The sequence below is a fragment of the Notamacropus eugenii genome, chromosome 7 (genome assembly GCF_028372415.1).
Source record: "Notamacropus eugenii isolate mMacEug1 chromosome 7, mMacEug1.pri_v2, whole genome shotgun sequence".
Lineage (NCBI taxonomy): Eukaryota > Metazoa > Chordata > Mammalia > Diprotodontia > Macropodidae > Notamacropus > Notamacropus eugenii.
This window is the reverse complement of record NC_092878.1, coordinates 121,594,741-121,611,731: the sequence shown is the minus strand read 5'-3', so window position 1 is coordinate 121,611,731 and position 16,991 is coordinate 121,594,741. Positions and strand designations below refer to the sequence as shown.

Sequence of the window (16,991 nt, the reverse complement as noted above, 5' to 3'; positions counted from 1 at the left end):
CACAGGCTTTATTTTTGTAATAACACATCCTTAAGATTTTTATTTAAAGTTTACCCATACCATTCTGTCAAAATCCCAGAGAAAGGATCTCAGCCAGTCATTTCAAGCAATCTGTTATTAGTAACTCATAGCTGGAACACACAGAACACACTTTACTAAAATCACAGTTCGTGTGATAACCTACTCCCATCAACTCTGCCCGAAAGCTCATTTGTCTAAAATATTGCAACTAAATTTCATGTTACACTATGAACTTTTTTTCTCCTATTTGTTAGTTTATTATAAATGCAAGGATGAAAGTTCTGATATCCTCTACTGGAGTCCAGGGGTGGGGAATCTGTGACCTCAGTGTCACATGTGGTCCTTGGGTGTGGCTTTTTGACTGAATCCAAATTTCACAGAACAAATCCCCTTAATAAAAGGATCTGTTCTGTAAAACTTGGACTCAGTCAAAGGGCCACACTTGAGGACCTAGAAGGTCACATGTGGCTTTGAGGCTGCAGGTTCACCACCCTATATACCAGACCTAAACGTAGTGGTGTAAATTTGCTGCTTCTCCTTCGAAGGGCATTTAAAAACCATTAATCCTCCTTATTAGAAGCTATTGGGAAGATCTAGACCTGTGATTCCATTAACGTGGAGGATACCTTTTGTGAGCACAGGCTAGGACCTCAATTGTAATTTAGAATCTTAGAGAACTGCCAAGACTGCTTAGCAGTTGCCACACAGCTATTAATAGCTAAGACTATTAATAATTACTGATTATGATTATTAATTAATGATTAAAATATTACTAGTGATTACTCATTACGATCACTAATGATAGCTAACATTTACGTAGCTGTTTAAGGGCTACAATGTATTTAATAAATATTATTTCATTTGATCTTTACAAGTAGGTGCTATTATTACTTCTTTTTAGCAGATGAGAAAACTGACGCAGGCAGAGGTTATGTGACTTGCCCAAGGTCATACAGCTAGCAAGTGTCTGAATTATCTTCCTAACTCCAGGCCCAGCATTCTTTCCACTGAACCTAAGGCAAGGCATGAACTTGTTTTATGGATCGGTTTCTTTTTTGGAGGGAGAGAAAATTTGTGATTTCCTTGGTTTAGGGAATTTCCAGTGAGAAAACTCCTTTCACTAGGGCAGATCAGCACTTACCATGGAGTTGATAGTATTAGAGAATAGCCCAGGAGAATGCAGATCTGAAACCCTAGTCTTCTGGACTCAGATCTCCTCCACTATAGCACACCCCTGTGGTTAAGATATTCTCATAGATCAAAATCTTTGATAGATCTATTTTTCTCTCTCCATTCTGTTTTTTTAAAACTAGACAATCAACCTCAGGCAATCTTTGAGAAGTCAAGGAAGTAAGTTAAAGACCAGTTGATTTAAAGACCAGAACTATCTTGATCCAGGCAGGGCATGGTCTTGTGATAATGACACAGCTATGATAATGGCTGGAGAAACAGAGGGTAGCTCTATTTCAAATACCACTTCCTTCTGATTCTGTTTTGCTAAATTAAACCTTGTCACGTGATTAGAATGTGGTATAAAAACTTTGACTGTGAAACCAATATCTAATCTAAGCAAATGACCAGAGGAAAGATACAGCCTCAATTCTGGCAAGCCACTGTGTAGAAATCAATTCATGGCAGAATCTGAAAGGTTACCAAATCATGTCTCTGGAGTGAAATGCAGAAAGCAGATATCAGTCTTTCCCTCTCATCCTGGTATTTTAAAGTTGCTTTGAAATGTTTGGGCTCTAAGATAGGTTCCTGATTGGGCAACCATTTTCCTATACAGTATCTACCTCCTTCCCCTTGATCTGCATTCTAACCCTTACAGCTGGAAAAAGTTCTTCATGACTAAAATATAGAAATGGATCTAAGGTCATACACTTGAAATGAAGCATTCCAGAGTACATGAATATGGCCTTAAAGTCTTCTCCCTTGAGAGGGTCCAAAGGTGCCACATAGTTACACATTTATGGACCTTCTCCTTTGGAACTGTCTTCACATCCTGGGGTACTTTTCTTTGAATATCCTCATAAAGGGCCCATTTTCATCTTTAGTGGATGAATTTGATTTTTTTGAGAAGCAATCCCAAAGTCCAGTGAATCCAATGAGTGGTCAAGCTGAGTAATATTGACCATTTCTGGTCAAAATGAGATGAGACTGTCATCGACCACTATCAAATATTGGACAAATCATTTAATCTTTTTCAGCTTAATTTTCTAAAGGTGGATATTAGAACATAAGATCCTAGAAGGTGTGTATTGTTATATTTTTGTCTTTGTAATGTCAGTACTTACCACAGTGCCTGGTAGCTACTGGTAAAGTGGATAGAGCACTGGACCTAGAATTAGGAAGACCTGACTTCAAATCTGGTCTCAGCCACTTTCCAGCTGTGTGACCCTGAGCAAGTCTATACCTCCTTTTGTCTCAGTTTCCTCTTCTGTAAAATAGGAATGAGAATAGTACCTACCTCTAGGGTTGTTGTGAGGATTAAATGAGATAATAATTGTAAAGGGCTTAGCACAGTGCCTTGCATATAAAAGACTGCTGATTGATTGGTTTCTTGAATATTTACTCAAATGGTTCAGAAACCAGTTCTAAAAGAAGGAATCTATAGCTGTGTAACAAGGTTAGTGTCAGTTTATTACACGGTTCCGCTGAAAGAAGATATTCATATGTGTGTATTGATTCTGGTATACTTAAAATATATGTTTAGTAGTTAAAATGCTGTTCTTTGAACCTGATCAGAAAACTATGGGTTCAAATCCAGATGCTCATTTCTTAGAAGTGCAAACTAGGAAAAGTCACTTAACCTTAATTAACTATCTAGGACTTATCCATGAGGGAGTTCCCACTTGGAAGGTCTTCTAGATGTTTTTTTTTTTAATTGGGACATCCTTCTTTGTTTACTTCTCAGAGTTAAATATTGAAGTAGGATATTTGACTTTCAGTCTTGGATAGGACAATTTGAGAGAGAAAGCAGGATAGTGTGGTGTGTGTGTGTGTGTGTGTGTGTGTGTGTGTGTGTGTGTGTGTGTGTGTGTGTGTGTGAGGGGGGGGGGAGGATTATGCACAGAATTGTGGATGTAGAGCTGGAAGGACTGTCATAGCCCTCTTGGTTAAATCCTTCATTTTACAAGGAAGAAACAGGCAGAATAAGCATTTAAATACTTGCCATGTGCCAGCACTGTATTAAGTGCTTTACAGATAATATAACACTCCCGAGAAGTAGGTACTATTATTATCTCCACTTTACAATTGAGGATAATAACACAGAGGTTAAATAACTCGTTCAGGCACACACAGCTATTGTTTAAGGCTGCATTTGAACTCAGGTCTTCCTGACTCCAGGCCCCGTGATTCATCTACTGCACAATCTTGCTGCCTAGGTACCTTTATAAGATGAGGAAATTTGTCTTTTTTTAAACTATCAATATTTTCATCAGAACTGCCCAGTATTTCCAGTGTCATAGGAATCAAGAATCTGGTGACAGGGAATAAGCTAGAGAACTAATGTTCAGGAAAATCTGCCTGCCTAAAAGCCTGATTTCATTTAGGTTGGCTTAATTTCTCTGAGGCTTTCTAATGTCACTCTCTACAATCCTGTATTAAAAAAACATGGCAGCTGAACTGAAGCAGCCGCATACCAGATAAACAACCGCAATGCCCCCAATGTCCTAAAGAGGTTCACTTCCAGAGCCCTCACACTGGGTTCTCTTCCAATCTTTGAACATTCTGAATGAACACTCCAGTGCTGTTCTTACACTAACCATGCTCCATTTAGATCCAACTATGCTATCAATGGCAGTCTTGGCTTCTACAGCTGATCTCTTGATTTTTTCTGCTCCAGTAAAGAGACCTGATACCCTTGTGACACATCAGGAGCATCGGAAGTAACAGCTGATTTGCCAAATGGTCAAATCCAGCCCCCCCCCCCCTCTAGCCTCAGGGCATGCTACCAAAAGAACTTAGGAGATTTACTGATCTGTTTCTAGAAATAGTCGCTGCCTTTCTTGACACCATGCTGGTAAGCGCAATCCTGTGGGAAACCTTGAAGTTAGCTGTGTTTAAATATTAAAATGTTTATTTAAAATTTAGATTAATACTGCCCTTTTTATCTGTAGGATTCACAGATCACATTGTAGATTTAAAAATAACTGCACCTCTGATGGAAAATATACACTTTTATAAAGACCTCAAGACCTCAATAGTCAGCTCTCTGGAGAAGAGATGCATAGAGATAGAATAAGCAATTATTAAGCACCTACTATATACTAGGCACTGAGCTAAGTGCTTTGCAAATATTTCATTTGATCCTCACAACAGTCCAGCAAAGTAGGTGTTGGTATTTCCAGATGAGGAAATTGAAACAAACAAGTTTAAGTGATTGCCCCCAGCTCATACTGGTCTGAGGTTCCATTTGAACTGAGGCCTTTCTGACTCCAGGACCAGTACTCTGTCCATTGTGCAGTCTACCTGCCTCAGTCCATCATGGATCTGCCAGCTAGTCATTTAGACTACTAGTATTTATTAAGCAGTAGTAACGTGCCAGACACTCTACTAAGTGCTAGAGATACAAAAGAAAGGCAAGAGACAATCCCTGCTCTCAAGAAGCTCAAAGTGGAAGAGGTCTGGGGGTGGGAAGGCACCCTCTTGATTCCCCAGCTATTCATATCACCTTCCCAAATCACCTTGTATATATTCTGCATAGGTGTGTGTGCGTGTGTGTGTGTAAAGTTCTTTGCAGATGTCAAAGCTCTATGTCAATGCTATTACTAATATCATTTATTTTTATTCACTGGACAACCAAAGAGGTCTATGATCCAAAAAAGGAAGAGAGAGAGACACTCTCTGGCTGGGTGACTAATCACTGCTGTTGCCATAAATTTCACTATTGGTCCTGAGGTTCACAAGCAACATGCGAAGAGAGAGTCTCTTCCAATTTGAGGTTAAGGAGAAGTTTTGCCCTCTTCAAACTCTGAAATTGTTTCCTTATGGCAAAAGAAGGAAGAGGCTTTTCTGAGAGATGAAATGGAAAAACGATTCATTTTTGGTGGTAGTGGGAATGGTCATGATGATTTGTGATCTTTGATCTTCACTAAGGGTAGAAAGCTATGGTTTTCTCCTCTGAATGAAAACAGTAGCTTTCTATGAAAGGTTACCTTCCAAATCCTGGAGATTTTAGCCCCAATGACTACAGCTCTCTGGCTTAATGCCATGTGAAAACATCTTCCTTATGGTTGCACAGCTGTGTATTTAGCTATGTAAATCTCTGTATTACAATCTTTCGAGTTACCTTCTAGTGTGAGGTTCTCACCTCCCCTTTTCTTCATAGAAGAGTACTTAGGACCCTCCCTATCCTTTACTGACATTAAATAGCTGCATTCATTCTCCTGGGGAGAGAAAGATGGAAGCCCCTTTTTCTTTTGTTTTGAAACCTTGGCCAAAGAACTTTCTTCATTCCACAGATCCATTTGAATAATTTCTGAAATATAAGAGGAACTTACTCTTTCTCCTTTAGGACCTGCAGGTCCATGGGGTCCAATGGGGCCATCTGTACCCTAAAAAAGGAAAATGTAACAGAAATATAACTCAGAAGCTGATAAAGGCCGTAGAGGTTTAGTAATTAAATGTTGCCTTAGGAAACCATGAAGACATTTTGATGCTCCTCATCTTTTTCATGTTTTATTTCTTCAGATTAAACACTTTTCAGAGGTTTATGTGAATGACATGTTCCAACAAGGGTCAAAACCTCTATTGACCATATTTATTCACATATCTTTTCTCCTTACATGTCACTCCTCTCCTATACTCCATTTTTAAGGCAGAAATATAGGACTCCCCTGACCCCACACACATTATTTTCCTCTGGTGGGCTGCTTTGGTTGTCAGCAGCAGCTGGAGTTCCTCTGAAGGCTTGGCCAGAACATTTGGAAGAGAGTTGAACAACCTTATTTGCTGAAAGTCAAGTGAAGTGTGATTGTTAACAATGTTTCCCTGCCCAGATCAAACCTTCAGAGGATCTTTGGAGGAAGTGGGGTGGATGGAGAAGAGTGAAGAGGAGGAGGAGGAAAACAGGGTGAAGGGAAGGAATTATTCCCCTGGCTATGATCCCTAAGGTTATCCTGTTAGCAGCAGCAGGCAGCTTGGACAACTCTCTGGCAGGATTCCCTTCTTCTCTCACATTCTAGTGGTAAAATAGCCACAAAAAGAAGTGGGAGTTACATCAATAAATACAGCATGGAGAAAGAAACACAGAGGTCTCAATGAAAAGAATGACAGTCTAAAGGCTATTTTATTTTGTTTTTAAAAAAATAACAGAGGTTGGCCTTTCATACATTTTTTCCTTTCAGCTTCTAGAAATGCTACTGGGGGCTTCTGTTCTAATTGCTACTTCTAAAGAGACTGCTTAGGTTGCCAAGAGAATGTAAGTTTTATAAGGTCAGGGACTATTTAATTTCTATATCTGTATCCGAACCACCTAGCACAGCGAATGGCAAGTAGGGGACTCTTAAGAGATGCTGTTTGGGGGAAAAATGCTGCTTGGGCAAGTGAGCTGCAAGGTTTATTTTTAAATATATGGAGTCTCAGGAAGGATTTTAGAATCCTACTTTGTAGGCAGCACATTGGTAACATTGATGAAAAGGCAATCTGCATTTAAAAACCAGTCTTTAGAAACCCAGTCCAATATATTTGTGATCACTCAATCTCAATTAGTTCTGCCTTTACCTCCAAAAACCATCCTCAAAACACTTGAAATACTGAAATCCAAGAAATGGAGGGAAAGGTGCTATTACGAAGCCAAGACAGGAGGCAAGGCTACAGTAAATGGACATCTCATTTGTAAAGAGGATTATCTAGTGCTCAGAAAGAAGTGCTCTCTCTCTCTCTCTCTCTCTCTCTCTCTCTCTCTCTGTATGTATGTGTATATATATATATATATATATATATATATACATATATATACATGAAATGTACATAAACAGAATGAACAGTAAGTAAAAACAGGCTACAATCAAATCTCCTTTTGTGCCATTGGAGAAATGGTCCCATGAAATTACACGGACTGACACAACAAAGTTGAGTTTACCTGCCCATCTGTAAAATAAACAGAATTTGGACCTAAGTTTTAGCCCTAGAGATAAATCTTTTAGTAGTTCTAGACTTCATCCACAGAAAGCTGCAATTTTACTCCCCTAGTCCTCCCAGTGTGTTTGCTTCCCTCTTCCACTTCAACGCTAAAAACATTATTTATCATTTTACTCAAACAAACAGAGCGAGGAGATGTGTCCCAGAGCACCACAAACTCATGAGGAAGGCATGCAGAGGAAGACAAGGGACTCACCCGGGATCCTGGCTTTCCGTCTAAGCCAGATGCTCCCTGTATGGTTAGGTTGGAAGCATGGTTGGTGGGTGTAACACGGATGACAAGAACATGAAATTAGTAAGTAGAACTGATGAACAAATACAACAATTCAAACAACAGATTCTATGGCTATAGGGTTCTGAACTGATTACCACATTGCTACAACTTGTTAGTTAAAAAAACAACAACAACACACAACAATAAATGTCCCCCAGACCCTGACATTTTCATGACATTTCTATCCCACAAATCCTTATTTAAAAATCAGTCTAATGAGGTTTATAAGGTAGACTAAAACGTCTACCACAATAACCTATAATAACCATAAAGTTCTACCTAGGTGCCATTTGGATCATAACAGATGAGTTTTATATAGACTATAAAATTCACAATATATTCATTTCTTTTAACAAATGGCTCAATCTCATTTGATTGAAGAAAAGCTTCATTTTTTTCCTTTTGGAGGCAATCAGGGTTAAGTGACTTGCCCAAGGTCATATAGCTAGTAAGTGTCTGAGACCACATTTAAACTCAAGTCCTTCTGATTTCAGGGCTGGCACCATCTAGCTGTCCCAAGAAAAACTTTGTGTAAAGAGCCAATTATTACATTTCATTATTCTAAAAGATGAAGGGAAACAAAATCTGTTTTTACATGTTAGAATTTTGAGGGGAATGATAAAGGGAATGACTAGATCACGGATTTCGAACTGTCTGTAGTTAGCTTTCATGGGGTCTGAGAATCTGCCTATTTTTATTTGGCCATCTCTAGGGTCAAGGGTAGGGAGAAAGGAAAAAAGGAGCAAAAATTTACATGATAATTTGGTTGCATATTTGAAAGGAAGAGCAAGTTGTGCCTTTGTAGATGTGCAGTTTCATGTGCTATAGTCTTTTTTATTTTACTATGTTATGAAAATGGTTATTTTATTCCATAAATTAAAAACAAATTAAAAAAGAGAACTTGTTTGGGAAAAATACATCTTTATTTTCACTAACTTCTAACTAAAATTTAGCATTTCCTTCAATTATTAAAAAAAAAAATTATTCTGAAGAGTACATAGGCTTCACCAACCTACCAAAGGGGACTAGGAAAAAAAACACAAAACTCCTGGGTTAAACTGTGTCCCTCACTTTTCCCCTCTCCTCTTTTTCTAGTGGGGTTACAATGCGTATCTTTGGTCAGGGGCTTAGATGACACCTGGTAGATTGTATCAGACATGGGTTCACTGTTGAACCATCAAATGTTCACTTTATTTACCACTAGAGGGACTTCTTTGAACAGAGAATGTCTAACAAACAAAATATCTAAATATGAAAGTCTTCTAAATCAAAATCATCCCTAAGTAAAATACATATCAGAGATTGAATGGTAATTATGTCAATTTCCCTCTTTGTTCTTTTAAAAAATGTATGTTTTCTTTGATCTTTGATTACTGCAAGGAATATTCAGCCTGGAATCAATTGGGTAGAATTTAAATTTGGAGCACTTGACAGATTTCCAATGCATGACTCTAAGCACTGTTTTTGACTTGACATGCTAGTAGATTTTAAAGGTTAAGATAGTTATATATGCTCTTTTTACTCATATCATTGATGTGGCTAAGTATTTAAGAAAGATAAGGCACTGGTCTTATTCTTGGCTAGATTGCAGATGAACTAACTCGCATTCCCATCTTATGCCTTCATAATGTAGTTAGTAATGCAAAACTGAAGGGGAAAATCTGATTCTTGCTACAAACAGTACAGATGATGCTACCTACATACATATTTATAGGTATCTGTTCTTACAAAAAATACCGATGGGTAATCCTACTTCTCCCACAGTGATGATAGGAAAATATCTCTTCTCTCTGTAGGCAAGTTGTTTGGGCCACTGCTTTGGAGCAGTAACTAGGCAAATTACTGCAGACCTAGAACTTGAACTTACAGTTGACTGAAAGAAATTATTTTGGGAACTTAATTTAAAAAATGAAAATTCAAGCCAGTCACACACTTTTAAGACACATGGATGTCCTTTCCTAAGAACTATCATCATCTGGGATATTGACAAATTTGAGGAATACTGGCAAAAATTTTTCCGGCATGGAGATAGTCTAAACCTATCTGTAAGACGAATAACATAACCATTCTAGGAGAGATTTTAAAAGAAATGGTCAACTAACAATTGGTTTTTTGGAGAGTTATTATTTGGATCTTTATTTGCAATATAACCCTAAATTGGAAGATTATTTACATTTTTTATCTAATGTGATTAAAATTTAGATAGAGTTCCTTTTTTCTTGTGGTAGTTGTAGAGAGAAGGTTGGTATGAAGCTGGGGAAAGAGAAGGAGTGTAACTTTCATTGTTTGGAAAACTTATTTAAAAATCCCCTTCTTCAAGATCTACCACCACCTTCTGGAATGGTATGTGCAAAACAAACAACATGAAACATTCAGAAGACAATAGGATTAATGTAGGGAGTCACACAGCATTGTCCTCACACCATGAACAATGACCAACTGCAAGCCAGCCAACACTGGGGAGCTACAACGTGTGGCATTGGGGAAGAAAAAGAACTTTCAGAAGTCTTTAAATCTACACTGAATTATAAGAATATTTTTGGAGGAGCCATGCAAAACAATGAATGTGTTGGCTTTAAGAGGGAAGAGGGGGACACCTTCACTTGTATATGAGAGTTGGCATGTATGCAATTGAATGAGGTGGCAAAAGTAACAAAAAATGCAGACTCTGTGACTGAGTTCTGCTCCAAAAGATGATGTTTTCAACAACAGGAATATTGACAACATTCAAGTGCTCCTGAGTAAACCAGAGTTATTGGTTAAAAGAGAAAGACAAGTCTGAGATTTGCACTAAAAATTGAATAGTTTTCTTTACTTACTGGAAGACCAAGGGGTCCTCTGTCACCCTTTTGACCTGGGTCACCCTTCAATCCTTTAAGACCATTTAACCCTGGTTCACCCTAAATGCAAAAGTAAATGCCAATTTTGGTTGCTATTATGGGTGTTTAAAGCTGGGACAGAAGAGAGAGCCAGTCTTAGAAATGGCTGCAAATTGCAGTTTTAAGTAACAGCAGAGGCAAGCTAGAATTATCTTTTATCAATTCAATAGTTATTTATGGGTTTTTTGGAGGGGAGGGAGGATGATTATCAGTGAATTGAAATGTATGATAGAATAAAAGAGCTGGAATTGTTGACATCATCTTCATAGAAGGAAAAAAAATCCTCCTGACTGAATTAATTTAAGGATGGGATTATGTCGCTCCACTTTGCTCACATCTGGAAATGAAATATTTGTATCACACAGCTGTGGCAAAATGCACTGGTAAAAACCAAAGGGGAAGGTGCTGGGGGAGTTTTTGTAACAAAAGCCCATTCTGCTGCAACGGCAAACTGAAATATGCAGGAGAGTCTTAAGGAGGGATACTTTAAACCTTTAAGCACATATATTCACCCAAAGAGGACGATGCCTGATGTTCTGGAAGTCTGAGTCCACTGATTTCATCAAACAATGTTTACCTCAGATGTACAAATGCCTTCTTATGTAACTGAATCAAGATGGTAGAGACTAAGTCTCCAGAATGCCCATTTCCAGTTTCTACTTTCCCATACGTAAAAAAGTTTTTAGAAAAATTTTTATCGTTCATACGTCTAATATTAGAATAAAAGGAGATAGAATGGAAGCTCAATGTGTGTCCTAAAAATCTTAGTGCAGCTTTAATACCTTTAAAGCTAAAGGTCTAATATGATAGCTTTAATTTCATATTTAACATAAATTATTTAATAAATGGAAAATAATGAATTAATAATCAATTATTTAATTGAACATAGCTAGAGCTTTAATAACTCAAAACTGCACTAAGGCTTTTGGGACACCCCATAGAAGTCATTGGTAGAACAAAAACTTGTCAAAGAATCACATTGGAATTGGAAGTCATCTAATCCAACTCAAGAATTTCCTTCTATGACATCCCCCAAAAGAGGTCATTTAGATTTTGTTTTAGGATCTTTAGTTAAAGGAAATTTGCTTCCTCCTGAAAAGGTTCAAACGTTCATTCTGCTTTTTTGTTGTTCAGTCGTTTCAGTCATGTCCGACTCTCTGTGACTCCATTTGTGATTTTCTTGCAAAGATGCTAGAGTGGTTTGCCATTTCCTTCTCCCGTTCATTTGAGAGATGAGGAAACTGAGTCAAATAGAGGTTATATGACTAGCCCTGAATCAGACAGCTGGTGTCTGAAGCTAGATTTGAACTCAGGTCTCCTGACTCCAGCACGGTGCCACACTGATAAATGTTTCAAATTATATTAATTTGCTGTGCTTGTTTTTTTTTACATGGGGGGGGGGGAGATCAGAATTACCTAATCTTTCCATGACATTAGAAAATGAGGATAAGATTTTTCCACTAACAAGCAGTCAACTACAGACAATCCTGGCGCAAAGTTTTTGTGACTTTCATGTGCAGACCAGGAAAAGCCTCAAAAAAAAAAAAAAGGGAAGGTAATATTTCAGACTTATACCTACCATAGTGTCTCTCTGTATGGAAAAGTTTGTGGCTGTTCTCCAAGAGAGGATAAGTTAGTTAAAGGATGGGGCAGTCCAAGGGGAGAAAAAATATGCATTCTGTCCCCATGGCCCTCACTGGTTTAATTTCCCTCACGTCCAACAAGGTGGAATGCCTGTGTTCAGAAAACTCTGTAAAATAACAATTAATGAGAATCTAATAAAAGCTCAGGTAGGCAGAGTCAGAGTGATCATCTAATTTCAATTTGAGCTCCGTAGTCTTGTATATTTTTTAGATCATGAAATCATGCTATTGAGCTCATAATGACAAAGGCAACCTTTCCCATGTGATATTATTCAGTAAATAGCTTTGATTCATGAAAATTGGGAATTAAGTGTGAAGAAGATTTGACTATGAAAAATACCTAGTTTCAGAGGAACATCAAGTCTTAGTAATGCAAATAGAATCCACTGGAGATTACTCATGGATTAGTAGAGTAGAAAATAGCACTTTAAAGAGGGAAGGGATCTTAATTGATAACTTTTTCAGATGATAACTTAAAAAAAAAACTTTTTATATTTGGAGGCACTGAGGGCTAGAAGTGTTATGTCCAGAGTCCTACAGGTAGAACTTGGGTCATCAGGCTATTGTCCAAGATATCATCCAGGCTTATGAGACTTTTCTTCACCATATTCCCAAGACAGCAAATGATCTGTTTCTGTATACTATTCATTCAGTCACTGTGCTCAGAATTTAACACTTTAATACCTTTCTCCCATCTTCGGAGCAGTCTCAGATGTTGGGTACTCTCACTCCTTGAACAATGTCTCATATACATTTGTTTCCCTATGCAGTGCCTTAGTCCAACCTCTAATCACTTCTCTCTTATACAAGTGCAAATAGTGACCTACTTAGGTGGTACAGTGGATAGAGCACTGGGTCTGGAGTCAGGAAGGCCTGAGTTAAAATTCAGCTGCTGAATGAAGTCCAAGGCTTCTCACAAAGTGACATCACTCTCTCCACATTATCTTACATTTTTCCTCTCTCCTTATCTCACACCCACCCTTTCTCATACTCTGTACTCTAGCCAAACTTTAATACACACCAAACCCTAAGTATGGGCTATCCCTGGATTATCCTCCTTAACTTTCTTCCCTTGCTCCCCATTCCCCTGTAGAAATCCTTCCCATCTTTCAAGACTTGATTCAGACATTTCCTTGTCCATTAAGATTATTTAGGTTCCCTCTACCTAGAAATCATCTCTCCTTCCCTGGAGTTTCCATAGCACTTTTGAAACCTTTCATATGTACTTATTCAATACTAGTGTAAATTACATATATTTGTACATGAGGTACTTTGGTGATACGGGGGATAGAATGCTGCGTCCAGAGTTAGGAAGACCTGAGTTCAAATACAGCTGTCTAACTTTGAGCAAGTCGCCATACCTCTGTCTGACTTAGTTTCTCACATTATACAATGATGGCAGCTAGATGGCTTAGTGGATAGACTCAGGAGACCTGAATTCAAATCTAGCCTCTGATATTTCCTAGTTGTGTGACCCTGGGCAAGTCACTTAATCCTGTTTGCCTCAGTTTCCTCATCTGTCAAATGAGCTGGAGAAGGAAATGGCAAACCACTCCAGTCTCTTTGCCAAGAAAACCTCAAATGGAGTCATGAAGAATTGGACATGGCTGTCTCTGTCTCTGTCTCTCTGTCTCTCTGTGTGTCTCTCTCTCTGTTTCTGTCTCTGTCTCTCTCTCTCTTTCTCTCTCTCGTTCTCTCATGCCTGTGGTTACTCTTTTACTCCTCTTCTGCCTACTTTTTTTCTAGATTTTGAGACATCTGTGGAATTCCTTGCCTTTGCAAGGAGTCACAGCATTCTTAGAAACAGGTCTGTCTCTTTCGTTAGGTTTATTGTCAGTTCTCAGTATTCCATAGAGAGGTGAGGCTCCCTGAGGGCACTGGAATTCATCATCTTCACACTGCCTTTCACTGCTAAAGTTCTAATGTTTCCTCTTAACAAAGACAAAGGGCAAAATGAGGTTATCTCTTCTGCAAAGCAGAAGGAGATATTAGTGCCAAGCAGGGTTTCTAGGTGACTGTCTGGTTACACTCTCCATCTCAATGAATATAAAACATACGTGTAATCTCATCAATTGAGGTAGTTGGAATTTGCAAATGGCAGACACTAAAAGTTAAATGGAAATTTAGAACTATGGTAATATCATATTCATAGTGTGATGGAATGAACGTTAGATTTGGAGACAGAGAATCTAGATTCAAATCCCTTCTGTAGTATAATTTATGTGGACTTGGGCTAGTTATTTAAATTCTTGGGTCCTCAATATCTTCATCTGTAAAAGAGGGTGAGTTAGATGATCCTGAAACCCTTCTTAGCTCTAGATCAGTGAGCATATATAAGCTTCAGGAAGCACATATTAATAACAGCCAGTGATTTTTAAAATGTAAGCTAAATTGGTTCTAAAGATAGCATAGTTACAAAGCAACACCTGGGATAGTCTGAAACTTTCATCAGTTCACTGTACGATGGGTTGATTTTTATTATCTCAGTACCATTAATATGAGTTGTGCTTGGAAGAAACGCGAAAGAAGAAATCCATCTCTGGGTGATATCATTTAAATTTGCTGTGAGTCATTCTGCATCATAAGATTTAAACATCTGGATGCTTAAAGGCTTAAAGAATATCACTGGTATTTGACAAATGAATGAGACAGAGACAAACATGCTTGGACCATGCTTCACAATGATGAACAAAGAAATTTAATAGAAAGGAGCCAGACAGATATCTATTTGATTACCTTTGGCCCAGGAAGTCCATGGGGTCCCTGAAAGTAGAGAAGAAACAAACCTCTGATAAAGAACTAGAACACTATTTGCCATTTGTAATCAGAAACAACTTATTAAATATATATATACACAATAGACGACAGGTAATATAAAAACAATATATAATATATTATACATAACATACATAAAACAAGTATAACGGCAACAAAGTGCTTTCTTAAGGATGTACGTAGGGGAAGAGGGTTGGATTAGATTTGAGATGACCTTATAATGTCTCTGTCAGATCTTGAAATTCCATTACAGTAAGAAAATTACTTGTCAATGGGGAAAATGTGTGTGGCTACAGGGAAGAATAGGGCAAATTTAAGAAAGTATTGTCTAGGAATTATTATCGTGCATCTGTTTAATGACCTCAACATTAGAATGTACGTTCCTTGAGAACAGTGACTGGTTATTAGTCATTTCTATACCCCACAGTGCCTAACAGTGTGCCTTACATATACTTCAATTATTTCAGTGAATTCAGCAGCTCATTGATATGGATAATTTATATAACAACGAGGATTTGGGACCATTCATTCCTTCTTAACCTTCTTGATTCTTCCTTGTGTTTTCCCATAAATCTATAATTTAATAACTATATATAATATGATATAACAATCTATAATCACCAACATTGGAGAGACCTTCCTTTTAAATGAATGAATGAACGAAGCATTTATTAAGAAATTATTACATACAGACTATTGTGCTATTTGCTAGGGACACAAATAGAAACGTGAAATACTCCCTGTCCCCAAGGAGCTCATATTCTAAAGGTGTAGACAACACACATGGAAGATTTTAACTGCAAGTCCGATGGAAAGGTCTCATTTTGTGACCATCAGGAGACCACTTGGGTTGTCTATGAGTTGTCTCTCACTCTAACTATATGTCTAACCAACCTCATTCTTGAGTCATTCATTTCTTCAATGTCTCTTACAAAGTTTTTTAGATGCAAGTTATCACAGGTAATATGATACCTACTCCACTGTCCTTTGGGTTGCCTGCAACAGTGATTTGGGGGGATTATGATTTTTCCATGTTCTGTGATTTTCTACTAGTACCAAGAGAAAACTAAGAGATGTTCTAAAAAATTGTGTGTGTGTGAATGTCTCGAAATCATTGGAAACACTGCACAACTTCCCAAATACAACCTAACTCGGTTTCTTTTCTTCTTTTCTGGGCCCCACTTTCCATCCATCTTCAGTGCCTATCTAAGATATATGTACTGGAGAATGGATATTTTCCATTCCATTTTTTTCATAGAGTATTGCATGCTCTCTTTCGATTATGTTTTTCACTGAAGAGGTCCTATGACATTCTGATACTTGATGACAAGCTAACAAGAACATGTAGAATACCTCACCATCTATAGGGAATTCTTCTTCCATTTGAACTCCAGAGGAACACTTTTGATGATTAGAGGCTTGAGAATAAAGTTATTTTGGAGGTTGCTTATTTCTAGGACTTCTTTGGTCCTAAGATATTCATGGTAGATACATGGTTGGTACAGAGTCTTTAAGGTAATTTGCTCTGTCAAATAAAATTTCTTTCTGTACCCAATAGAAAGATCATTCCTTGGTCATCTCACCCTAAAAGACTCATGAAGAATATAAACAAAGACTATCATGAAGATAATTGAAATTTATGCTTCAAAACTGATTGAGTCACAGTAGCAGTAGAGGAATCCTATGAAGAACCTGACAAGGTTTTTAATGCAAAGGCCAAGGGAGGGAAATATGACTGAAAACGTTGCTCAAAATTAAAAAATAAAAAAGACCCAAGCTTCACACTTGCATATTATTAATACTTACTTCAAGAAGGGACACATAAAAAGCACCAAATCATACAAAAAATGAAATTGTATCTAAACTGACTGGCTCCTTTGATGAAAATAATTTCAGAACCAGCTGTCAGTGTTCAGTGAGGGCAAAGGTCAGAATAAATGCTAAATGAGAAGAATAAAGATGAGATGTATTATAACACCTGAAATCTGACCTATTATTACAAGCTGCTTACCCTGAACAAAGGGGAAATGGGTAAAGACACTGACTTTGACTTATTATTTATTACAGGTTTAACTAATGTAAAGCAGTCACTATTACGAGGAGGTCAAAAGAGTCTAGAAACTATTTCAGGGAATACTTGATCTTCTTTGCAGGTGAAGAGACCCGTGAGCCAAGGACAACACTAGTTTGGGATACAGACTTATTATAGAAGAGAATGATAGGTTCGTGGTGGAATTGCCTTACACAAAAACA

General features: G+C 37.7%; 1 protein-coding gene across 1 annotated transcript in view; it reads right to left on the bottom strand.

Moving 5' to 3' along the window:
* COL25A1 (collagen type XXV alpha 1 chain) overlaps window positions 1–16,991 on the bottom strand; it is a 568,912-nt gene that overhangs the window by 27,697 nt on the left and 524,224 nt on the right. Inside the window, exons 30-33 of the mRNA XM_072623878.1 lie at window positions 14,700–14,726; window positions 10,261–10,341; window positions 7,364–7,399; window positions 5,526–5,579 (exon numbers count right to left, since the gene is read on the bottom strand). Of these exons, the coding sequence (XP_072479979.1) occupies window positions 5,526–5,579; window positions 7,364–7,399; window positions 10,261–10,341; window positions 14,700–14,726 (198 nt within the window). The remainder of the gene's footprint in view (window positions 1–5,525; window positions 5,580–7,363; window positions 7,400–10,260; window positions 10,342–14,699; window positions 14,727–16,991) is intronic.